At 39.5% G+C, this 25,064-nt stretch overlaps 2 protein-coding genes across 8 annotated transcripts in view; one reads left to right on the top strand and one right to left on the bottom strand.

Annotated features, from left to right (window-relative positions):
- CXHXorf58 (chromosome X CXorf58 homolog) lies at positions 1-23,308 on the bottom strand. 3 transcript variants are annotated; one of them, XM_070291462.1, is made up of 9 exons: positions 22,888-23,308; positions 20,286-20,421; positions 19,187-19,283; positions 17,221-17,315; positions 16,686-16,797; positions 9,565-9,696; positions 4,059-4,288; positions 1,508-1,670; positions 1-545 (listed from the first exon to the last, which is right to left on the bottom strand). In XM_070291462.1, exons 2-9 carry the CDS (start codon positions 20,399-20,401, stop codon positions 372-374), a joined length of 1,119 nt encoding a protein of 372 aa, XP_070147563.1. In that variant the 5' UTR covers positions 20,402-20,421; positions 22,888-23,308; the 3' UTR covers positions 1-371. The 3 variants fall into 3 exon arrangements, with proteins under 3 accessions (XP_070147563.1, XP_070147564.1, XP_070147565.1); XM_070291463.1 differs by having other exon boundaries at positions 4,191-4,288; positions 22,888-23,275; XM_070291464.1 differs by lacking the exons at positions 1,508-1,670; positions 4,059-4,288 and having other exon boundaries at positions 22,888-23,275.
- Positions 22,913-25,064, top strand: part of APOO (apolipoprotein O) — a 67,494-nt gene continuing 65,342 nt past the window's right edge. For 4 of the 5 annotated variants that reach the window (XR_011446304.1, XR_011446305.1, XR_011446302.1 and 1 more), the window contains exon 1: positions 23,011-23,416. Coding sequence is in view for 2 of the 5 variants with exons in the window: in XM_070291468.1 (XP_070147569.1) it covers positions 23,408-23,416 (9 nt within the window). In the remaining 3 variants the exon portion in view is untranslated. Of the gene's footprint in view, positions 23,417-25,064 lie in introns of all 5 variants that reach the window. The other variant, XM_070291466.1, reaches the window with a different exon arrangement.

The raw sequence follows: 25,064 nt of genomic DNA, 5'->3' as shown, positions 1-25,064 counted from the left end.
TCAAGAGCAGCCTTTTATTCTGTGAATTCTAATATTTATGCTAAGCATGTCCTGTTCAGATATATTTTTTTTAATGAAGGAAAATAAAAATTGAATTAAAGTTCCAGAGATAAAATTCTCACCATTTCTTGAAGAAAATCTTATACAGCTAGTTTGAGGGCACCTATTCGAAATTATTATTAAAATTCTATCAGTAAAAAAATACCTGTACCTATGGTAATACAGAAAGGGCTTTAAAATCTGTCACACATTTGCTTAAGAGAGCATACTGAGCACTTGTATATATTTTGTTTTCCTTTAATGCACATACTCATTTATAGACAGACAAGCAGATTGTTGAATAAGTTGGTTTTCTGTCAATTAGCTGTGCATTAAAATGATGGAGAGTTATTAATAAACAAGTCTTGACACCAGGCAAATAATTCCTTTTCCTCTTTTTCCAATTCGTCATCTGACAGTTCTTTAACTTTCACAATGTCAAAAGATGGGGTGGAGAAGACAACTGTCTCTTTCTGCTTTGCACCTGGTATGTCCATTTTTGGTTCCTAGGTAGAATTATAAATAAAAATGGAAAGTGTTTTATAGTTGGTTTCTACTGTTTTATGTTTTCATATTTGACTGTTCATACTTAACCTCATCTGAAAAAAAATTATAGCAGATTTTTAGAAAACTATGAAGGAAACATGAATACATGTTCATTGAAAATATTCCTGAAATGTAGTATACTGAAGCTGACTTTTCACACTATAGCTCTTAGTAAGTGTAGATAGAAATGACTTCCATTTTGAGAAACGCACCATTAGAGATGTGCTGAATCAACAGTGTCAATATACAGAAACAATTGGGCTTTTTGCCAGCTTACACTGATGTGGAGCCAAAATGGCTGGTATTTATCAGAATAGCTATTTAAGAATTTTTAAAACATGTGTTACCAAGAGGAATGTAGCTTTATACCATCTAAAGTGAAGTGAAGTCACTCAGTCGTGCCCAACTCTTTGCAAACCCATGGACTGTAGCCTACCAGGCTTCTCAGTCCATGTGATTTTCCAGGCAAAAGTACTGGAGTGGGTTGCCATTTCCTTCTCCAGGGTATCTTCCCGACCCAGGGATTGAACCCGGGTCTCCCACATTGTAGGCAGACCCTTTACCCTCTGAGCCTAAAGTGAAAGTGAAGTCTCTCAGTCTTGTCTGACTTTTTGCAATCCCGTGGACTGTAGCCCACCAGGCTCCTCCGTCTATGGGATTCTCCAGGCAAGAATACTGGAGTGGGTTGCCATTTCCTTCTCCAGGGGAATCTTCCAGACCCAGGGATCGAACCCTGGTCTCCCGCATTGCAGGCAGACGCTTTAACCTCTGAGCCACCAGGGAAGCTCTGAGCCTAAAGTATATACCAAATGTATGTTTCATTCGTGAATTTATAGATTAGGAAAATTCTACCTAAGGAAGTAGAATTACCTACAGTTTGAATATTGTCCAAAACAATGAATTCAGTACAAGTTAAACTTACAGATCCCACAGAAGCATTTTTTTCTTTAGCCATCTTATAAGCTCTTTTCATTTTTTCAACTTTCATTAGAGCTTGTTTGGATCGACGACCCAGAAGTCTAATTTGACTTTGCTGTTGGTAGGGCCGATATAAAGGTTGAAGACTTGATAAGAATAAAGGGGACCTAGAAAACATTTGTAGTATAGACAGAAAAATTGCACAAAATAAAATTTACATGTAAAACAAGTTCCAACTTTTATTAAAGCACCCTTTAGCAACTATATCATAAAGCTCAGTGCTTGGAGTAATATTGCATGTAAGTATTTAGGCCAAAGTTATCATTTTTGCTTGAGTTACACAGCATAGTTCTCACTTATGAAGGTGTATGCTGATGTTCCTGCTTAGTCGCTTCAGTCATGTCCGACTCTGTACGATCCTATGGACAGCAGCCTGCCAGGCTCCTCTGTCTATGGGATTCTCCAGGCAAGAGTACTAGAATGGGCTGGCATGCCCCCCTCCAAGGGATCTTCCCGACCCAGGGATCAAATCCAAGTCTCCTGCATTGCAGGCAGATTCTTTACTAATGAGCCACCAGGGAAGCCCATGAAGGTGTATGGACGATGTTTATGATGATGATAATGAAAATTTAAAAATGTGGTATCAATTTAAAATCAGTTTTCCTGGAAAACACCATGTAATAGCCATTGGACTCTTTCAAAAATATATACTATATATGAACACCAACAAGTATTAAATTTCATAATGGCTGAAACAAGTTGTTTATATCAGTGTTGGAACCAGACATGGTTGGCGCCATGCTGTTAGTTCCCTTGGCCATAGGGCACATATACCCAACTTCCAACTGTCAGCATTGGCTTCATTTACTCTGAGAGCTTTCTTATGGAAACAAGAGCCCATGTGCAGGGAAAGTGTCCCAAAATTAATACCTCCCCTTCTAAGTTACCCTTCACCAGTGACTGATGGGTGTTGGTGTATAAATATTCCCTCAGTGGGATAACTTGAGTTGCATGTTCTACACTGGCTAGGTCATTCCCAGGAAGGATTAAGCTTGTTACCCACAGTAACAACTTGCTCGCTAACACACACTGTTTTGGCTGGTGGCCCTTCCCTGTTTCACTTTTCTATCCCTTGAAATGACTTAGCACAACACCCACTCTCATCAATGGTTCCTGGGATCACCTCCGAAATAAACTACTCATACTCTAATCCTTACCTCAGGGTTTGCTTCTTGGAGATCCCAAACTAAGACTGCATTCAAAGGAGTTTTTATGAAAGTACTTTCCCCTCTTCAGTTGATTTAGAATATGATTACTTATTTGGCTTTTTAAGTGACTCATTCTTGGATAATCAGTAGCATGAGTCTAAATAGCAGGGAGCCTACAGTTATATATGGTGGCAGAGAAAATTACATCATTTATTTGACCTTGGTGGTAATAGGGTTAAGTCCCCTATTTAATGCTTATATGGATAAGTTAGAGAAAATCTATTTCATGATGACAGACTGTGCCCTACACTAGGCCATCTGTCTGGCAAATGTACAGCCTTGATCATAAAATAAATGGGATAAATCATGTTATTGGGTCAACACCCACTCATCTCTACTCCTTGAAAAAAACCCAATGTGTTTGCCTGACAGTGGGTCACCAGTGTCTTTTCATGTACTAAAGCAGTATTTTTCATTTCAAATATAGCTGTGTGAAAAGAGACTGCCAACAGGTCCTCTTCAATCTTATTATTTTCTTTTTCTTAAGAAAAAAGCTTAATTTGTAAACAAGATGGGCTAGGTGAGATTTGGTAATAGAAAGAAAAAAAGAATATAATTGGTGTAGTCATAGTCTGTCCATTGTTTCAGATCATAATACAGTCTATTTTGCTACGACATGTTTTTCTATAATGTGAACTGGCTCACATGTTATTGGTAAAGAAGGGAATAATGTCACTGCAATTTATATGCAATTTATCCTCTGCAAAGGGAGCCAGAATAGCAAGACTAGAATTATAACCTTCAGCAGAAAAGGAAAATGTTTTCCTCTGTGCAGCATGGGCAATGAGAGCCCTTTTGGTTGCATTTATGAAAATAACAATAACACTGGCACCTAGTGCTCTCTCCCCATAGAGCCCCCCAAATACACACAATCTAGCCTTACTGCCCTCCACCATACTTTCTGCCTTGCGTGGTTCCTGGTTTGTGGCAGGTTGCACTGCTTCGTATCTCTACTTAAAAGGTCACCACACTGGTCCAGCGCTCCACTTCCATCTGTACTGTCTCAGTGCCCACTACTTCCTCTAATTTAAGAGTCACCAGTATTTTCACTCTACATTTTTGATATTTGCTCTGGTGGTCTGTCTGGTGGTACAAGTTATCTCCCCAGGTACCAAATGTTCTTTTTGCTAGTGCTGTGTTTACAAAGTTGCATAAAATTTGAGCAATCTGCTCCAACCCATTTTTTCTCACGTGCTCTGTTATTATCTTTCCTGAGCTATTTGGCAGAATGTGAACATTTCCAGAAATTCCCCTAGTACTGTAACTCCAGTGAAGTACCACTTTTACCTAACTTCAGAAACAATCTGTAGCTGGTGCTGACGCATCTCTTCTGTTTTTGGTCTTTGTAACAGATACTTCATTTCTTTTTTTAGACGTTTTGAGATTATTCCAGACTCAGCATAATCAACTATGTCATACATTATCATTGTCCTGGGAATGTTTTCGAGGCTTAATCTTCGCCAACAGTTATTTCTGCCACCAGAAGATGCAGGGATCTCATCCAGATGACTGGAATACTATATGAAAAACAACCAAGCATGATTGGCTATGGTACTCCAGAAGTTTTTAGGCACATTTCCCAAGAATCCAGTCAAATGCTACTTCATCCAAAAAGCATTCCCTGACTCCATCTCTGGACTGTATTGAGATCACTCTTCTATGCTCTTATTACTGACTACTCGGTGTTCTAGCTACCTGTGTATGTTTTAGCTCCCCTGCTGTGGCAAGGCAGGATCCCTGTCACACGGTATTGTGCACACAGTACCACACTCACTGAACATTTAATGCCTAAACACTACATCTTTAAGGTAAATATAACTCAGATAAAATTGAAAATAGTGGTATGATCTACATACCTGGCAATGCTTGTTCATGACATGCTTGCATTGAAAGCACAAACCTTTGAGAAATAATTAGTTCACCTCTGGTGCTAAGTGGTGAATTTCACTATTTTCATGTGGAGTATTTGTAGAAATCCCACTTTTCTTTTTTTACATTTAAAATATCAAATTAGTAATTTTAAATGTATATATAATCAATTCAACCTTATAAATGTTCATTTAAGAGACAGGAATAGGGCAGGAGAAACTACTATGTTAGGCCTTTAGGGTATCTCTCTCACATACACACACCCCCCCCCCCTTGCATTCTCTAACTCACACACACACAAACATACAAGCAGTCCTTCCTTTGCATCCTTTAGGCTTGTACAAATTCCAATTACCACCATTTAGCAAAACAAGCTTAGTCCTTCAACAACACAGTTCAAATTTCACCTACCACAGTATAGCTGAATTAAATGCATAAAGTACAAACGCTGTTGCTAGCTCTTCAATGCATAGATTACTACAGAAATAATACGTGTGTGTGATGGTAGACGACAAATCGTGTCACTTCTTTCAAAGTGTGACAGTGATTGGACACTGTGGATCTGCTTTTTAGTTCACACACAGACAGCAAAGTATGTAATTGTGTTGTCTCTTTGTCTCCCAGTGATAAACCCATGTGACATTTTACCAATAAAGATAATCAAAAGAGGGAAGAGTCCAACAAAGAAACAAAAAGTGGTAAAGCTGGAAGTGAAATTCAAATTAAATGTAAACAGAGTTCTAAAAGAAACAGGTGACCATGGAGATGTTGATACTTTCATCATTCAGGAGACTGCAACTAGGCTGCAAGAGGGACTTAGTGAAAGTGAACTTATCAACATAGATGGGAAAATGGCAATGATGGAAAGGGTAAAGTTTTCTTAGAGGAAGTAATGTTGGCAAAAAAGAAACTTCATATTAAAGGAGCCCTGAAATATTTCAAAACACTTCAAGTACAAAGTATAGGGAATTCCTGGTGGTCCACTAGTTAAGACAGTGCTCTCACTACCAGGAATCCGGTTTTGATCCCTCATCAGGGAACTAAGATCCTGCAAGCCAGGTGGAGAAAAAATGTACAAGGGGTAAAATATTGGTGGGTAATGCAAACTCAGGAGTATGACAATTTTCCAGGGCATAGAGAAGATGCTCACTCCTTATTGTAAATCATATGAGAATAAAGCAGCAAGCACTGTTTAAATTACTCTTGATAAACTAGCTTTTTTACAGGTTTTTTTGAGAGTCACATTTCTTATAATTCACCGGTTTAAAGTATATAATTCAATGGTTTTTAGTATATTTTATTTTTTTTTAATTTTTTTTAGTATATTTTAAATAATAAGCTTTTTACAAAGAAGTAAAACATTTTAAATTCTGAATGTTTCTAATGTTTTAAATTACAGTGTACTAAATAAATGTTTTGCTTTTTAAATTTTCCTATATAATTATAACATAGAGTAAGGGAGTTTTTAATGTTTTTATAAGGTTTTTGAAAGGCACAGAACAATCATGATTTTTCCCATTGATGATTAAGTTTGGTTTGCATGGTTTCAGCTTTCATGGTCATTTTTATGACCCTGTACTACCATGCAAAGTGAGGACTGCCTGTACATTTTATTTCCTGAGAGTGGAATAGCAAAATGGGTAAACATCTCAGACCTGTCAATGATTTGCTCTGTACTTATTAACTATATGACCTTGGGCAAGTTTTAAAAAATCTCATTAAGCTCCATTTTTCTCATCTTTTAAAGGGTCACAAAATTCACAAACTTGAAGGTTAAAGCAGATAATATGTATTTAAAGAGCTAGAAACAAGGCTGTGTCCATAAAGGACTCAATAAATTCCAGCAATCATCATATCTCTTTCAATGTCTATCTGGGAACTTCTTTCTGTGACACCAGTCCTTGGCATAGTCACAGTCTGCAAGGATGTGACCCACATCATTCACAAAGATAGTTGACATCCCCAAGCTCTACTTCTTCCCTGGTTCAGTTCTCTAATCTTCTAGGTTAGGGCTCTAAAAGGAAGAAAACACAACTGGGAATCTCTAAAGCACTGCATTAATTTCATGTTTCACATGGAAGCAACTCTGAGTGAATAGTTAAGGCCATATATTATTACTATTATTACTAGTAGCTAGAATTTTGGGATCCCTTGTTTCTTTAGAACTTACAAAACGGGGGTTATAATAGTATCTACTTCTTAGGGTTCTTATGAGAATAGGAGTTAGTATTACATCAGCATTTGCTATTATTACTATTCAGATTTCTAGTTTAAGTTCCCTGATTCAGCACTGCTGTCAGACCAGTTATGCAAACCAGAAACCTAGGAGCCATGTTGGACACCTTCTTTTAGCTCACTTCTCTGTTCCCAAGGCCCACTGCTTTTATTCCCTAATTATCTTCTGCATCTCCAGCTTCACTTCCCTAAACCAAGATACCACCATCTCTCCTAAAATACTGCAGGAACCTCCAAACAAGGAGACAGTTCTTCCTGTCCTCTAATCCCTTATCTACATTGCAGCCAGACAGATCTCTTCAAGTATTAGATTAGATCACCTCATTTCCTAAGATACTGTACCAGCTTCTCACTGCATACAGGATCAAGGAAAAAAAATAAACACCTTACTATGGTCAAAAGACCTGTATGATGATCTTTTGCCAGCCCTCCAGGCTGACAGCCCTCCACACCTTCTGAGCCCTCCCTTCTCCAGGCCCACAGACTCTTTTTCAGGCCCTGCAGTTCATCCTACCACAGAGCCTTGCCTGGGGTGCACCACTTGGAGGCTGTGACGCATTGTTGATTGCCTGCCTATCAACCATTCCCCAACTCCTTTGCTTATGGAGCCCTGGTTTATTTATTTTTTCGTTTAGAACAGACATAAGCTCTGGGAAGGAAGGCCTCAGAATATGAACCGTGACTGTCCTACATCAATTATGGGAAAACGATCCCATTTCCCTTTACAGTGATTGGTTTAGGGGGAGCATGTGATCCAGTTCTGACTAAGAAGATCTGAGAAGAAGTCTGCTGGGGGATTCTGGGAAAGATTTTTCTTCTTGAGATAAAGAGGAAAAGATGCTGAGTCTTCTTCCTGCCTTTGAGTATAGGTGAGGATGTGCTAGTCATCTTGTCACTGTGTGAAGGAAACTGAAAGGACTGTAGAGAAGCTGGCTAAGAACCCTGATATCCTGGAGTTGTGGCACTAGCTATTCCATGATGCTCCTGTCCAGGGACGTTCTAATGTGAGAAAATAAATGTCCTTCATTGTTTAAGCCTCTTGTGGTTGCAGATATTCTGTTACTTGTAGCAGAAAGCACCCAAACAATAATAGATCCCTTCCTTACTAGGTCAAATCTCTATCATGTACTCTTTTTAGCACCATGAATTTATTTTTTATTTTTCAATTTTTTGTGTTGAGATAAAAATTCACATAAAATTTACCATTTTAAAGTATAAAATTCAGAGTGTGTAGTAAATTTATGATATATATCACTCCTAATTCCAAAATATTTCCATCACTCCCAAAAGAAACCCCATATTCCTCAGCTATTACTCCCCAGACACAATAAGCCACATATTATATGATTCCATTAATATGAAACATTCAGAACAGGCAAATTCAGAGAGATGGAATGCAGATTAGTGGTCAGTAGGGGCTGGAGTGAAGGGGGAATGGGGGAATCCACTTAATGCATGTCAGGTTTCCTTTGGGGTGACAAAAAGTTCTTAAACTAGATGGTAGTCATGTTTGCTGGAATCAAGATTGCTGGGAGAAATATCAATCACCTCAGATATGCAGATGACACCACTCTTATGGCAGAAAGTGAAGAGGAACTAAAAAGCCTCTTGATGAAAGTAAAAGAGGAGAGTGAAAAAGTTGGCTTAAAGCTCAATATTCAGAAAACTAAGATCATGGCATCTGGTTCCATCACTTCATGGGAAATAGATGGGGAAACAGTGGAAACAGTGTCAGACTTTATTTTTTGGGCTCCAAAATCACTGCAGATGGTGACTGCAGCCATGAAATTAAAAGACGCTTACTCCTTGGAAGGAAAGTTATGACCAACCTAGATAGCATATTGAAAAGCAGAGACATTACTTTGCCAACAAAGGTCCATCGAGTCAAGGCTATGGTTTTTCCAGTAGTCATGTATGGATGTGAGAGTTGGACTGTGAAGAAAGCTGAGTGCTGAAGAATCGATGCTTTTGAACTGTGGTGTTGGAGAAGACTCTTGAGAGTCCCTTGGACTGCAAGGAGATCCAACCAGTCCATTCTGAAGGAGATCAGCCCTGGGTGTTCTTTGGAAGGAATGATGCTAAAGCTGAAACTCCAGTACTTTGGCCACCTCATGAGAAGAGTTGACTCACTGGAAAAGACTCTGATGCTGGGAGGGATGGGGGGCAGGAGGAGAAGGGGATGACAGAGGATGAGATGGCTGGATGGCATCACCGACTCGATGGACGTGAGTCTGAGTGAACTCCGGGAGTTGGTGAGGGACAGGGAGGCCTGGCATGCTGCAGTTCATGGGGTCGCAAAGAGTCGGACACGACTGAGTGACTGAACTGAACTGAACTGATGATTGTACTTAATGCCATTGAATAGTACACTTTAAAATAGCACATTTTGCATTTGGAGAAAAGTCTAGGGTGGTAAGTGAAGCTGTAACTTCTATACATGACATTGCTATTTTTAGAAAAGTATCTATTGGGCTATCTGCCTGGTGAGATTATGCAACTATTTCCTTTTTGTTATTATCCTTTCTTGTATAAAAATAAAATAATAACAAATCTGAAAAAAATAGCACATTTTATATTGTGTGTATTTTACCACAATAAACTAATGTATAATTCTTACTTCCTGAAAGAAAGGGTCACAAGGCTTATTTTGCTGTTGTTTGTTTTAAATATCCAAATCTAAATTTCTTACTTGCATGTAATCTTTCAGGGTGACAATATCTGTGTCATCAGTTATTTTGAACTTCTGGAAAAGACGTTCATCTTCCTTAATTTGATGATAAAATTTCTTTCTCCCCATTATTTTGTAAGCATCAGCCTCAGCCTATAAAGAGAAAAGATTTACTTTTAAAATACTAATATAATAGGAGTAACTATCAGCACACATTTTACATATTTTTGAGACAAATCCATCAAATATTGTTCCTTTCTTCTAGTAACTTGCTGTTCAATAAAAAGACTGTATTTACAAAGAAAAGATTATGTAGATTTTTAAACCACTTAAAATCTGTTTCCATAACCATATCTACATAGTTTTCAAATGCAGCGAGAGGAGTAGCAGAGTCTACAATCCCCAGAGGACCAGTCTTTTTTTTTTTTTTTAATCTGTTTTTCCCCCTTAAAAAAACATTATTTTCCTTTAAAAAGCAAAACAAACCTCTAACGTCATTCATGCTGTCAATGCAGAGAAAGCCTATCTGGTTATTAAACAGGTTGCCCTAGGAACCGCAATGAAAGGTACCCGGGCCAGCTCTCTTTTATGTGGTAGTTAATACGTCGCCCCCAAATGGAAACATGTATGCTTCAGAGTGCTCAGACCTCCCTTTCCTTCAGGCTCTTCTCGGTAGCAAAAGAGCAGCAAACAAAGGGTTTTTTCCTCTCCCAAATGTCAACATTTTGTTGACAAGACCTGAGAGTGCAGAGACAGAAGAATCACAGAAAACATGGAGGCTCAAATCCTGTCTAGCCATATTTGCTTCATACCTTTTCATGTATACCTGTCCTTGTGCTAAGAGCTATACATAGACTGTGAATAGAGACTTCAGCGCTCTCCACCCTCCTCCCTACTCCGCCATAAGTATGTGCTGACTCTTCTAATACATATTTATATTACATATCCATGCTTCTGGCCACAGAGATTATGCTTATGTGAAGGGAGAGTGGCATAGATGAAAATTCAAGCATCGTTAGATTCCAGATCAGTTTCTTTTTTCCTTTGTATCTTAGAATGTGATACTGTGAAAGTGTGGGAACTCTGTTTTCATGCTGATATTAGGCTATAGAATAGAGACAGGATTGAAACTCAGAATCTCTGTTCTTTTTACTTACACAAAATAACAGGAAGCCTTAATGTATTTCTTATTTCCATTCTCACTTTTGTTATCCAGAATATTTCCTATGTATTTCTTTATTTAAATTGCAAAGCACAGAACACAGACACATGGGGAAAATGAAAGAAAATATTCAAATGGTTGTAGTTTGATTCCAAATGCACTAAATCAAAGGCATAGAAACAGTTTACTAAAAATGTGATGGAACCTTCCTTTAGGCAGATCATTTTCATTTTCCCTTTCATTAGTTTCCTTAAACACTATGCATCTAAAGGAAAGGCAGTATAGTGGCACGTATCTCCATTATGCTTTCTTGCATAATGGGGTTCTAATTCTCATTCCCACAATAACACTAAAGGTAAAGGCAATAGTTGTACACTGAACAGGTCTGAAAACCTGTTTCTGCCTTGAGAATTTCTTTAGTAGATATAAATGTATTTTACTTTAGTTCAGGTTACTTAGAAAAGGTATTTCTGGGACTTCTCTGGCTAAGATTCTGTGCTCCCAAGGCAGGGGGCTCAGGTTCGATCCCTGGTCAGGGAACTAGATCCCACATGTCGCAACTAAGACCCAGTGCAGCCAAATACGTAAACACATAATTTAAAAAGAGAGAAAAAAATTTTTTGTCAGTTCCTCCCTACTCTACTCCACTCAGCCACCACCACCAATCTCTCCAAGCCCCAGTTTCCTTATTCGTACGGCAGCTCAGCTGTGTGGCTCAGGTGTGTCAAGCCCATTCCAGTCTCTCAGCCAAAAAACCAGCACCTGGCAGCACAGGGCAGGCTTGTTGCCCAGCTGTGTCAGGGGTTTGAAAAAAGTTTGCCCTCCAGTGGCCAAGATGTTCTTTCTCAGACACTGGCTATCTATGGCAAGGTTCACAAAGTCCTTCTGGGTAGGAAGGGATGGGAATGAAGAGAAAAGGAAGAAAGGAGAAAAGAAAGGGTAAAATTAGGCAAGGATTCCAGGAGAGCAGCCAATCAAGACTAGAATTCTAGAGGCAGGTTCCATTCTTAGTGGGTGACTCAAAGGGTCAGAGGGCTGTTGTTTTTGTTGTTTTTTAGTCCCTAAGTTGACTCTTTGCAACCCCATGGACTGTAGCCTGCCCAGGCTTCTTTGTCCAAGGGATTTCCCAGGCAAGACTACTACAGTGGGTTGCCATTTCCTTCTCCAGGGGATCTTCCCGACCCAGGGATTGAACTTGAGCCTCTTGCATTGGCAGGCAGATTCTTTACCACTGAGCCACCAGGGAAGCCCAGGTCAGAGGGGGGCATCTCTAAATTTGATACCTCTCCTAGTAGCTAGCATAGCTGTGGCCCAGAAGACCCCACAGCCTTGTGGCTACTTGCTGGCCAAGATTTACAGTTGGGCTTGTTAAGTTACTCTCATATCTCAAGTCACTTTCCTCCTTGGCTGGAAATTCTCACTCATGAAGGTAGTAATAAATGCTCAGGAACAGGGTATCTTGGTTTAGAAAAGTTCAATTATATATAAGCTCAGAATTAATAAAACCACCATCACTACTAAGATTGTTTCAACCCTGAAGTGTGCACAGTACGGTGGAACATTGTTTCAACCCTGAAGTGTGCACAGTACGGTGGAACATTGTTTCAACCCTGAAGTGTGCACAGTACGGTGGAACATTGTTCAACCCTGAAGCGTTCACAGTATGGTGGAACGTTGTTCAACCCTGAAGTGTGCACAGTACAGTGGAATGTTGTTCAACCCTGAAGTGTGCACAGTACAGTGGAACGTTGTTTCAACCCTGAAATGTGCACAGTATGGTGGAAATATGAAGTGTTCAAGTCTCAGTTCTGGCTCTGACAAGCCTCTCCAAGTTCCGGCTTCCACACAGGAAAAATGGGAATGACACGTACCTCATCAGAGTTATCAGGGGGCCATATAAGAAACTTATTTAGTAGGGTTCCTGGAGAAGGAAATGGCAATCCACTCCAGTACTATTGCCTGGAAAATCCCATGGACAGAGGAGCCTGGTAGGCTACAGTCCATGGGGTCGCAAAGAGTCAGACACGACTGAGCGACTTCACATTCACGTTCACGTTCATGTTCCTGACTCAGAAGTGGTTAAGAACACGGTTCTGGAGTCAGGCTCACTTGGTCTTGATGTCAGTTCCTTCACTTTGTAGTTGTGAGAACTTAGGCAAGTTACTTAATATTTTAAAACACGAAGACAGTAACAGAATCTACATTCTAGAATTTATGAGAATTAAATGATAATGTGCTTAAAATGTTTAACATCATACTTGATGGTGCTCAATAAGGGCAGCTATTATTAACGATGTTTTTCCCTTTTACATAAAAATTCAATCCTCAAAAAGAACAGGGATTTTCAATTTAACAACTGCTGGATGTTAAGGAATTGTCAACTACCCAGAGGTGTCTAGGTCATGGGGGAGGGCACCTTTATGACAGTGCTTGTCAAACTATATTGTGCCTGTTAAAATGCACCTGTTGATTCAGTGGGTGTGAGGTGGGGCCTGAGAGCCTGCATTTCTAATAAGCTCCAGGGAATGCCATTGCTGCAGGTCTGCAGATCACACTTTATTTTATATTTAGTTTTAAAAACTGTTTTTGGTTTTTATATAGTTTCCTTTGTTTGCAGACCACATTTTGAGTAGCAAGGCTTTAGAATATTCTAGTTGGTGGACTACTATATGACAACCCTGTGTAGATAGGCATTGCTCTGAAAATAGATCTTTGAAGTAGGTAAATGAAATTAGATCTTTTTTATACCCATGACTATTCAATTGTTCTGGCACCATTTAAACTGCCTTCAAACCTTTGATAAAAATCAACTAATTATATATGTGTAGGTCTATTTTTGAATTATCTTTTCTGTTTCATTGATCTACATGTCTGTCTTTTTGCCATCATTATAGCGTCAGGATTACTGTAGTGTTTTAAGTCTTGAAATCAGGCAGGGTAAATTGTCTAATTTTGTTTTTCTTGTCTAAAGTAGTTTAGGCTATTCTATATCCTTTCACTCGTTGTTGCTTTTGCGTGTGACAGTGTGTTTGTAAATACATGAGAAAGGCTGTTGGAAAATCATAAGGAAATGAAACTAGAAATGGATATAAGAACGAGGGGAAAGATGGAACAACAAAAAAGAATTGGTGAAACTCCCCTCCTTCATAAATGAACTTAGATTAAACATCTGAATGGACTAAACCTGACTTACTTCTTTTACATTAAGAAATAATAAAGTTGCAGCAGTTTGCTCAAGACATAGTGTCTATTATACATTCAAAGAGCAAAATAATTCAGTGACCTTAGAGTCACTGAAATTTCCATTTCTACAGGTTTTCTACTAACTATGAATCCAAATAGTGCCAGAGTTTCTTCTGAAGCTGAACTAAAGGGTAAAAGAAACCCTAAACTGTTCAAGTTAGGTATGTTCTGACCATTTACAAGCCTTTATAATATTAAGTGAAAAAAGCTGAATGGTATAATCTCATTTAAAAAATAACAAAATTTTTAGCAATATATTTATATTTTTATGGAAAAAATGAAGGACATACAACAATTAACAGTGATCACCTCAGGTGAATGAAAGCTGCAGCACAAAGAAGAAAGGAATATTTTCCTTTTTAAAGAAATCTCTGTGCTATTTCCTTTTTTTCAACGGTTACTTTGTAATTAAGATAAATTTAAGTTACTGTACAGCATTTTTAAGTGGAGAGTGAAAAAGTTGGCTTAAAGCTCAATATTCAGAAAACTAAGATCATGGCATCCGGTCCCATCACTTCATGGGAAATAGATGGGGAAACAGTGGAAACAGTGTCAGACTATTTTTTTGGGCTCCAAAATCACTGCAGATGGTGACTGCAGCCATGAAATTAAAAGACGCTTACTCCTTGGAAGGAAAGTTATGACCAACCTAGATAGTATATTGAAAAGCAGAGACATTACTTTGCCGACTAAGGTCCATCTAGTCAAGGCTATGGTTTCTCCAGTAGTCATGTATGGATATGAGAGTTGGACTGTGAAGAAAGCTGAGCGCCGAAGAATCGATGCTTTTGAACCGTGGTGTTGGAGAAGACTCCTGAGAGTCCCTTGGACTGCAAGGAGATCCAACCAGTCCATTCTGAAGGAGATCAGCCCTGGGATTTCTTTGGAAGGAATGATGCTAAAGCTGAAACTCCAGGACTTTGGCCACCTCATGCAAAGAGTTGACTCATTGGAAAAGACTCTGATGCTGGGAGGGATTGGGGGCAGGAGGAGAAGGGGACGACTGAGGATGAGATGGCTGGATGGCATCACTGACTCTATGGACGTGAGTCTGAGTGAACTCCGGGAGTTGGTGATGGACAGGGAGGCCTGGCGTGCTGGGATTCATGGGGTCGCAAAGAGTCAGACACGACTGAGCGACTGAACTGAACAGCATTTTTAATGCCTTGTAATATATGCACAGTGCTTTCCAGTCATGGACTCTGAGCTTCTCATTTGCAGCAGCCTGGGCATAGCAGGGTCTGCTAGGAACTGTCTTGGGAAAACGTAAGTTCCTAAAAAAGCCCCATTATATAACCTCAGAAAAGCAACAACTGATGACATTTTATAGGGACAACTATAAGCTTATTCTGTAGATATATGTGATATGAATTTATCTCTGGAATGGAGAATAAATATATACTTTTGCAATTGAAGTCATTCTATTGATATATAAATGAACAAATATTAATGGTGCTGAAACACCATATTCCACATGAAACCACTAGTCCTTATGCTACATTTCTGAAGCCAAGCTAAATTTTCTCTGATATTGCCTGAGAAGACATAGAAAAGCAGTCTCTTTTCCTTTTCTAATATTCTGCAGAGAATAAATGTTGCACATGCTGGATCTGGTCAGAAACTGCCAGGGTGTGTGGTCTTTTATTCTGAATACATGCCAGTACTGATAATTTCAGATGGGTCATACCTTTCATGTAAAATATTTCAGAAGTCTACAAAAAAATAACCTTTGATATATGGTTTATAAAAGGCTAAATATGAGAATGTACCCTTTTTTTTAAAAAAATCAATTATAGTCATGTATAAGGGTCAAAGGAATAAAACTTTTGTTGTAGATCCTTGCTATTAAAAATATGGTCTAGCAACTTCCCTGGTGGTCCAGTGGTTAAGAATCCGCCTTGCAATGCTGGGGACACAGGTTTGATCCTGGGTAGAACTAAAATCCCACATGCCTTGGAGCAACTAAGCCTGAGTGCCTGCCACAGCTGGAGAGTCAGTGGTGCAACGAGATCCCGAGTGCTGTAACTAAGACCCAGTGCAGCCAAAGAAATCAATATTTTTTAAAAAATGTGGTCCATGGACCAGCAGCAGTTGCAGCACCTGGGAACTGGGTAGAAATTCAGAATCTCAGGCTTCATCCCAGATTGACTGAATCAGAAACTGTATTTTAACAAGATCAGGTGAGTCCTATGCGTAGACACAATTGTGATGAATATTCATGAAAGTAAGAAGTATAAGAACTCATGTAAAAAAGGATAAATATTTTAAAAGTTCCTTTTCAATACTCTAGCACACTTTTTCTAAACAGGCTATCAGAGTCAAAGAGATAATGATAAAATGCCATTAAAACAAAATTGTATCAAATGTTCTACATAATTAAAAATAAAAATGTTTAACAATATAATTATCATAACAAACATAATAAACACTATTAATATAATTAATAATAAAACTCCTGACCAATAATTCACTGTAATTCATTATTAACAAACCAAAATTTTCGTACAAAGAAAACTGATGGGTATTTTCTAGGTCCTTATACAAGTACTTCATTCCAAATATCTTTTTTTAGCTAATAAGCAAAGACACTTTGAAACATGATGCTTAAAAAATACTACCCGCCTGCTGGGCTGTTTAATGGTGAAATAATGTAGTCTGTATACTTTGAATGCAATTCAGATAACACAGAGATTTTAAAAAGCTAAATTAACACAAACTCTACATCATGAAACATCACCTCACTTGATGGCTTTAAAAATTTTTTTCCGCTGAAATACTTATAACCATGGCCTTCAGTGTGAAGAAAAATTTTAAATACGATGAAAGGTGGAAATATTTCGCCACTAAATCTGAAATAAAGACCAAAATTAGTCATTTGGTATCAGACTTGGGACTCAGTTACTTCTCCCGCTTGTACTTAGGATGATTCACATAGTTTCTTACATGCAGGTTAAAGGCTATACCAGAGCATGAAAAGAACTAGCAATGAAATGGATCACAAAGGATGAAAGAGCCCCACTTTGGCATGTGTGCTCACAACTATTCTCACACGTGTGTCAGACTGAACACATCACAGAGATGAGAGCTACTCTCAAGGCAACTTTTGGCCTGAGAGAGTCATGCCTTGGCTTCTTCACATAATAAATGTAAATAAGAACAAGACACTTAATTTGTAATTATAACATGAGAAGTTATGAGGACTTAAGAAAACAAATTTCTAAGGTTTCTTCATACTAAGTACTTCTTGAAATGAATCTGCATAAAAACATTACCTGAATCTAACTTTACACTTCATGCAAGGATCTTTAACAAGCTCAGCCTCTAAGGGGCTCACTTTCTTCAAAATTTCATGTGTCACGTGATGTTCCTGAAATAGATGATGGTGCTGTCAATGGAACACAATACCCTGCCCAGGCACAATTTACTGGAAACAACACAGGAGGCATGGTAAAGTGAAAGTACACCAGACTTGGTATTCTAAAGATCTGAGTTCTAGTCTTGGCTCCCTCACTTATCATCTGTGTCACCTTGAGTCACTACTTTATCCCTTTGGCCTCCAAGTTTGTGTATGTATCCCTCCTTGAGTTCCCAGGCACTGTTCTTTCCCTAAGACAGCACTTTTCACAATGTGCTGTAACTAACTATAAATGTGTCTGTGTTTTCTACTAGATTGTAAGCTTCGTGAAGGCAGGGGCCATGTGTTTCTTTTTTACCGTTGTATTCCTAGTATCTAGTACAGTGCCTGGAACACAGCAGGTACTAAATAAGTATTTGATGTTGAGTGAATCACTGTAAAATGAGGACAATAATAGAAATGGTACTAGATTTTAAGCACCTTTTATATACCACACTACATTAGGTACCTTATACACATAAATATTTGAATATCATCATTCCCATTTTACAGATGAGCATGCTGAGGCTCTGGGAGTGTCTGTAACCCATTCAAAGGCATAAAAGTAGTAAGCAGAGAAACCAGGACTCAAACTTAGATCTGTTTAATTCTAAAGCCCCCATTTCCTCCCCTCTATGATCCTGCCCAACCTTTATGCCTATGACAATCACATAAAAATGTATACTACAGGGCTTTTCAAATGACAAAGCATTATTAATGTAAGGTATTGCAGTAATTTGAAGTGTTAGGTTAACAGGTTAAAAAAGACTTTCTTTTTTTCTGTTACTAAAAGAATCTAAAATTATGACAAACCAGCATTACAATAATTAAATACATGTTCCACATGTGAAGACAATAGACAATGGACCTGAAGTGTCACAGGTTTACCTGAGTGGGTTTTCTCTGAGGTATTCTGCTTTTGCTGACATCAGAAATGGGTCTGTAGGTCAGATTGTGAGAAAGTGTACACATTTCTCAGCGTTTATCTTTTTTTCAGAACTGCTAAAATTCCCTTAATGTGACTATTACTAATTATAGACTACTGTAATCACAGGTGATTTTATTAGGAGAATATTAAGTACTATATGAAAGAAGGCTTAATACTCTGCCAGGGTTGCCAGAGTTGTTTCTTTGGGGAGTGGGGGGATGTGCATCTTTTTGTTTGTTGGTTTGTTTTTATTCAAATAGGACTATATTATTCATAATGTGCTGTACTTGCCTTGTTTACTAATGAGATATTTTAGTTACCTTCTATTGCAGAATCATATGCAAGGCTGCAAGGCTTAACGTATGAAAGTATCAACATTTATTTAACCGGTATCCTATCGATGGACATTATAGGGTTTATTTTCTTTGCTGTTATAACAATACTGCAATGAAATTATATATATATATTGTAGAATGGATTCCTAGAAGTAAAACTGCTGGGTGGACAGTAAAGGCACTTTTAATTCAGAGATTTTTAGCATTGTAAGATCACTGTCTGACATCTTTAAATAAGGAATGAAATTTTAAAAAATCACATTGGTTTCAGAAAAGAAACAATAGTTACTCAGGTTAAAAGTAAATCCATGTATACCCGTGGCTGGTTCATGTTGATGTATGGCAAAAACCATCACAATATTATAAAGTAATTATCCTCCAATTAAAATAATTAATTTAAAAAAGTAAATCCAAAAATATCCATTCAGGGTTAACCAAAGAAGAAATCCCACAATCCCCTGCAATATGATTAGATTCAAAGAGAAGAGATTTTAAAAGGCTATATATTCTATCTTATTTAACACACCTTTTACCTTGATAAGTAATTATATCTGTCAGAGCAAACAAAAAGCAATACATACCGCTGCACAAATTGTATGCTTAAGGAGTTGAAACACAGTTTTGTCGAGATGAGATAACCAAGCTTTCTGTATCATGTGAGCCGAAACATCTTTATTTCTGAGAGGAAACAAAAGAGCTTAAGATTTGTGAAGTAGTTTTCATTTTCCTAAAATCTTGGGGAACTCTGAATTTATGCTTCCTCCTCTTGGACCTCCTCATCCCCCACCCTAAGTCTGACTTAATGAGGAACATTTGGATGTGGTAATTAGAACCGGTCATCTGTAGAGTCTAGTCAGAATGAGGATATGAAATACTTGAGAATATTTCCCTTGAGATTAAAAAAAAAAATCCTGGTAAAACTTTATCATCAAAAAAATGTGCTTTCTAAAAACATCCATGACCTAAAATGATTCCATTAGAGCTAGTTCTTAAAAACATTGTCCAACTAGTTCAAATGCTAAGAAAATAGAATATAGAATATGTGAAGTTACAGGAGGCCCAATATTCTTCTGGGAGCAGATGACCATGCCCTAGAAAAAGAAATTCCCTTCTCTGATCTTTGTTTGAGCCAGTCTCATCCCAGTCAGGAGGTCAGAGCATCATTCTACTTTGATCATGTCCCAGCACTGGCAGATTGTAGGAACCTCACTCTCCAAGAATTGCCCCCTACAACACTATCATTACCCCTCACAGGGTTACATGCAAAGAGAGGTACTCCTGTATAGTGTCGCTGCTGGCTAGCAAAGTGCAGACTACAAGATGTAGAGCAGAAAAGTCCTGAAGTATGGAAACAAACCCTTGAATAGTAGCTGATGCCATCTATTAACTTTCTGCAAATTGCTTACCTTATTCCAGTTGTTACTTCCTCACTTACAAAATGTGGTAACAAGACTGCATCACAAGGTTGTGTTAAGATCAAAGAGATGTGTGTTAACATGGTTTGTAAATTATGAAATACTGTAATTATAATAATTATTATTCAATTCAAAAGTAGTTTTAAAACACACAAAAAACCCCTCGAATTTACAAAACAAGAAGTGTTAGATGTTAGCTGGGTAAACACCATATGGAAACTGTCCAGTTGTAGAAGATGATACAAGGCAAAAGATGGCTACTTACTGTTGTTTTTCCTTTGTCTTTACAGTATTCGAGAAATGTACTTTGTGACCTTTTCCCAAGTGTGGATTATCTGATTTTGGGACACCAGTAACTGGTATCTTCAGGGAATGACTCATTTTCTTCACAATGAAATACCCTGAAAGTATATAAATTAAAATTTGAGGTCATAATCCATGTTATTACACTGTTTAGATGAGACTCACGTTCCATATAATTGTTAGACTAATTCCAAAGCCCCTGAAAAAGGAAGGTTTCATAGATCTCAATGTTACTTACCTCCTTTGTGTGCTACAAGAATTATGAGGTATATAGGAAAGACAGTGGATCTACTCATAGCCTTTTAATTGGTCTCCTGGTCTCCAGTCTCTTCATCCTCCACACTGCAGCTGGAGTTAACTTCTCAGAGTAATAATCCAACCTTATCACTCTTCAACTTAAAATCTTTCAGGGACACCTCATTTCCTCCAAAAAAGTGCAGACTCCTTAGAATCGTGTACAAGTCTTTTCACAATTGAGCTCCATTCTCTCTCTAATCTCAAAATACCAACTTTCCACTAGCATTCCTCTCTATACTCTACGAGAATAAGAATTTCTTGCCAAAGTCAGTGTTTTACAACTTTGTGCTGATGATCATGCGATTTCCTCTACCTGAAACAACTTTCCTACCGTCAGCAAACATCAGTTCACCCTTCAAGATCGAATCTAAATGATGGCTCTTCTCTGAAGTTTTCCATCGTCTCCTTTTTACAGAACTACTCACTACTGTCTTTAAGGTTCCATAATACTGTATATGTTTTTCTTTCACAGTACTTCTCATATGCACCATAATTTGATTTCTTGGCTGTCATTCCAACATGTTGGTTGAAAGCAGGAGGCATCTTGCTATCCATGGAATCCCCAAAGCACATCAGAGTGGAAGGTTTTTATATGCTTTCTAAAAACTTTTCATCCTGGTTTTATCATGGAATAGCTGTGAGACTTTGGGCAAGTCCCTTAACCTCTCAGTAACTCAGTTCCCTCTCTGGTAAAGTGAGAGGATGTGTAATAAGTGATCTGATTCTACCTCTGATTTTCTATCCCTTACACATTACTCCAATTTGGATGCAGCTCCCAAATTCTTAGTCACTGCTGAGTGTCTTGTACTAAACCAGGGTCTCTTAATCTTTTCTTTTGGTGCCATGGATCCCTATGGACAAACTCCTTTTAAGAACTATGTTTCTTAAAATACATAATATAAAATATATGGGATTATGAAAGACTCCAATTATCTTGAAATTATTGTCAAAATATTTTCAAAGACAAAATTCTAGAAATGGGTCTTCTTTATGCATTAAACAATATGAGAGCTCTGTACTTGTGAAGTGGTAATAAGTAGAAACAATATTTCAAGAAATTTGCTGTTACTGTAACATGATATGAAAATACTGTGTTTTCTATTGATGACAAAGTCACAAGTACTGCTGATACTACTGTGGTTTGTTACCTACATATAATTGAAAGAAATGCTAAAGTTCAGGCAGAGGTTTGGGAAAATAAAGTTGCAATTTTTTCCCAAGTTCACATACTCCTTGAATTAAGACTTCCTGCCCTAACTGATCACTTATAAGTCACACTTTTTTATACACATGACATTCCACTACTGAGGCAGAGCCTTCAGAGTCTCAATATTTCTCCTTAGAAATGGGGATGGGGATAGCTTGGAATACACTGAACTCTTGAGAAAGAGAAAAGCAGTCCTTAACATCCAGGAGCTGGCCTGGCATTCACAGCTGGGCTTAGGTGTTAACCCTGGCTTCCTACTACCACCCAACCCAGAGCAAAGCCCTGCTTTCTTGAACCCGCCCCCAAATCACCCAACCAAAGCCCAAACCCTAGAATAAATCTTTCTAACACTCTCTCACTGAGATGCCCCACTGTTTCCCAAGGTGTGCGTTTTCCTAGCAGCTGCAAGAAACAAACCCAACTTGTTCAACTACAGATGTGTTCCTAGTGGTCTTTGGCTGGAAGGCAGGGACATAGCACCACACAAATCCCCCAAATCTTCTAGATGCATGCCTGGATGGGCTTACACTTGCTATGGGGTTAGATGTGAAATACTGAACGAAATATTATAGGAAACACAACCCCATTATGAGCCACCGTCACAGTTGTTGAGGTGAGACCACAGGCTTTAAAGCTCGACTAGGTAGATTTGGATCCTGACTTCCCACTTTCCTTCTCTGTGGCCTTGCACCTATTCTCTGTGCTTCAGTTTCTTCATCTACTAGATGCGGAATAATAACCGTGTCCACCTACTTGGGTTGTTAGAAAGAGAAGACAATATATGTATGGAGTTTAGGTAAGAGCCGGGCATAGAGTAAACGCTGTTGCTTGTTCCTATTCTTGTCAATAAGATAATTATTACCATTATTACTTATTTCTATTAGTATTAAGGGAACAATAGTTGATTCCCAGTAAGAGACAGAAGCTTAAGTATTTTAAAGAAGAAAAAAAATTTTCAGGGTCTTTCGAGATGAAAGGATGTGGCAAATCAGTTTAAATTTAAAATCTTAAAACTGTCCCGCCCAGAGTAGAAAAAAAAAACCACCACACAAGTAAAAACCTTTTGTGAGGTAAATCCAGGCCCCAGAGGTCGGCGGTTTGCGTCTGCGAGGCTTTCGATGCCGCCCGAGGCCTGACGAGCGCCCCCACCTGGCGGCCTCCGCACACAGGGTTCTCAGCCTACGCCGTCGGGCGTCCAATCAGCGCGGCGAAGGCCGATTCCCAGCGCTGCGCGGGCAGCGGCGCCTCCCTCCTCGCGCCCCCGCGCGCTGCCCACGCAGAGTGGGCGCTTTCCCGCCGCCTAGCAACCGCCGGCGCAGGGGCGGAGCCTCCGGAAGGCGGGGCTTGCGTTCGCTCGCCGCCTGAGGCGCCACGCGCTGCAGTTCAACAACGCAGTTTTCAGACCCCGGCTTCCGAGCTAAGCCTTGGCCGCACCTAATTGGCTGTACGGCCGTCACCCGCATCGCGGCCCATTTGCGGTCGGAAGAATCGGGCCCTATCCGGCCGCCGTAGCCGCCTCTCTCTGTAGTGGGCGGGGCCAAGGCTGGGGTGACCCCGCCGGAGCTGCCGCTGCCAGCGACATGTTCAAGGTGAGAGAGTGGAGCCGGGTCACAGCTGTCACCGCCCCCTCCCGGCCGCCCGGAGCCCTCTTCGCGCTCTCGTGGGCCTCTCCGGGGACCAGGCCCGGCTCGTCCCGAGGTTTTTTCCCGCCTCTGGGCCGGCTGCGTCCCGGCCTCGCTGTTCATTCAGAGATCCGCGTGGAGCGAGCGGCTGCCGGGCGGAGGCGTGAGACCTGGGGTGGCTGGGTGGGGCCTTTTGGGTTGTGCTCTCGTGAATAAAACACTTAAAATTTTAAAGTATCCTTCAAAGTATCCACCCTCTGGCTGGTCCCCTCTTGTGTTCGTTAGGAACGTTAGGCCACATCAGGGCACTGCGGGGTTCGGCTTTGGTTGCCTGGCAAGGTCAGGTTTCAGAACCTGCTGTATGAATGGGGGAGGGTCACCTTTGGAGAAGCTGCTGCAGAAAGTTAGAGAGGCTGGCCTGGGAAGGGCTGGGCTAGAAGGAGCAACTGGAACTTCTCTCCCCCTCCCAGCAAACGTTATATAGTATGAACAGATTGACTTCTTTCCATTTTATGAACTCGTGTCCTTTGAAAGAAGTTGACTTTTACAGTGAAGACTGTCTCGGAAATCTGCATTTTAATATGAAGGCATTGTTCTCCTTTAAAAAGAGTAAATGGTATTTGTATATCACGAAAAACAAATCACAAGCTATTAGAAAGGAGTCTACAAAATCGAGTCTTGAAGCAGTGCACCCGTAAAGTAGTGCTAATGAAATGTCAGAATTGTACTATTTAAATGTTTTATTGAGCTGCAATATGCTTTGGGGGCATTAGGACAGTATAAAATCAGACCGTGAATTTGGGCTTCCACTTGTGGCATTGCCACTTTTCCAGCTGTGTGACCTGGGGCAAGTCACTTGGCCTTTCTGTGCCTGATTTCCGGTTGGTGAGATTGGGGAACCAGCTTCTACCTCGTAGGGTTGTTAAAAAAAAAAATACATTAGGTGTGAAGCACTTGGAAGAGGCCCTGACACATAGGAGTGACATCTAAGTATTTGCTTTTATTTTGTTTTCAGGCAGCTCACAGTTTAGTTAGAACAACAGATCACAAAAGCATCTTGCATTCATTTCATAAATTTGTGTTGAAACACTTATGTGCTAGGAGTTTGGCTCAGTTTTAGGGTTGCAACAACTAAGGATATGCTATGATCAGTTTATATTGTTATTAATGTACTGTGGTAGTAAAAAGGAGAGTAGGGTCTGTCTTACTGCTCCTGCTGCTGCTGCTAAGTTGCTTCAGTCATGTCCGACTCTGTGCGACCCCATAGACGGCCTCCTACCAGGCTCGTCTGTCCCTGGGATTCTCCAGGCAAAAACACTGAAGTGGGTTGCCATGTCCTTCTCCAGTGCGTGAAAGTGAAAGTGAAGTCGCTCAGTCGTGTCCAACTCTTAACGGCCCCATGGACTGCAGCCTACCAGGCTCCTCCATCCATGGAATTTTCCAGGCAAGAGTACTGGAGTGGGGTGCCATTGTCTTCTCCTAGGAGTTCTCAACCTGTGGATCTCATTCCCTCAGAGGGTCTGTGGGTAGAATTCGGGGGTCCCTGAACTTTGATGGGAAAATATAATCTTTTTCACTAATCTTCTGGTGAAGTTTATCATTTCCTTCAGTTATG

This window comes from Ovis canadensis, chromosome X (assembly GCF_042477335.2).
Source record: "Ovis canadensis isolate MfBH-ARS-UI-01 breed Bighorn chromosome X, ARS-UI_OviCan_v2, whole genome shotgun sequence".
In the NCBI taxonomy this organism is placed as follows: domain Eukaryota; kingdom Metazoa; phylum Chordata; class Mammalia; order Artiodactyla; family Bovidae; genus Ovis; species Ovis canadensis.
This window is presented reverse-complemented; position numbering and strand designations above follow the sequence as displayed.

Excerpts from the sequence above, each read along its gene's own strand:
- CXHXorf58 (XM_070291462.1), bottom strand. The coding sequence starts at position 20,401 with ATGAGTCATTCCCTGAAGATACCAGTTACTGGTGTCCCAAAATCAGAT. Across the intron at positions 17,316-19,186 it reads AGCATACAATTTGTGCAGCG|GAACATCACGTGACACATGA; the intron begins GTATGTATTGCT and ends CATCTATTTCAG. Across the intron at positions 1,671-4,058 it reads CAGATTGTTTCTGAAGTTAG|GTCCCCTTTATTCTTATCAA; the intron begins GTAAAAGTGGTA and ends AATGTTTTCTAG.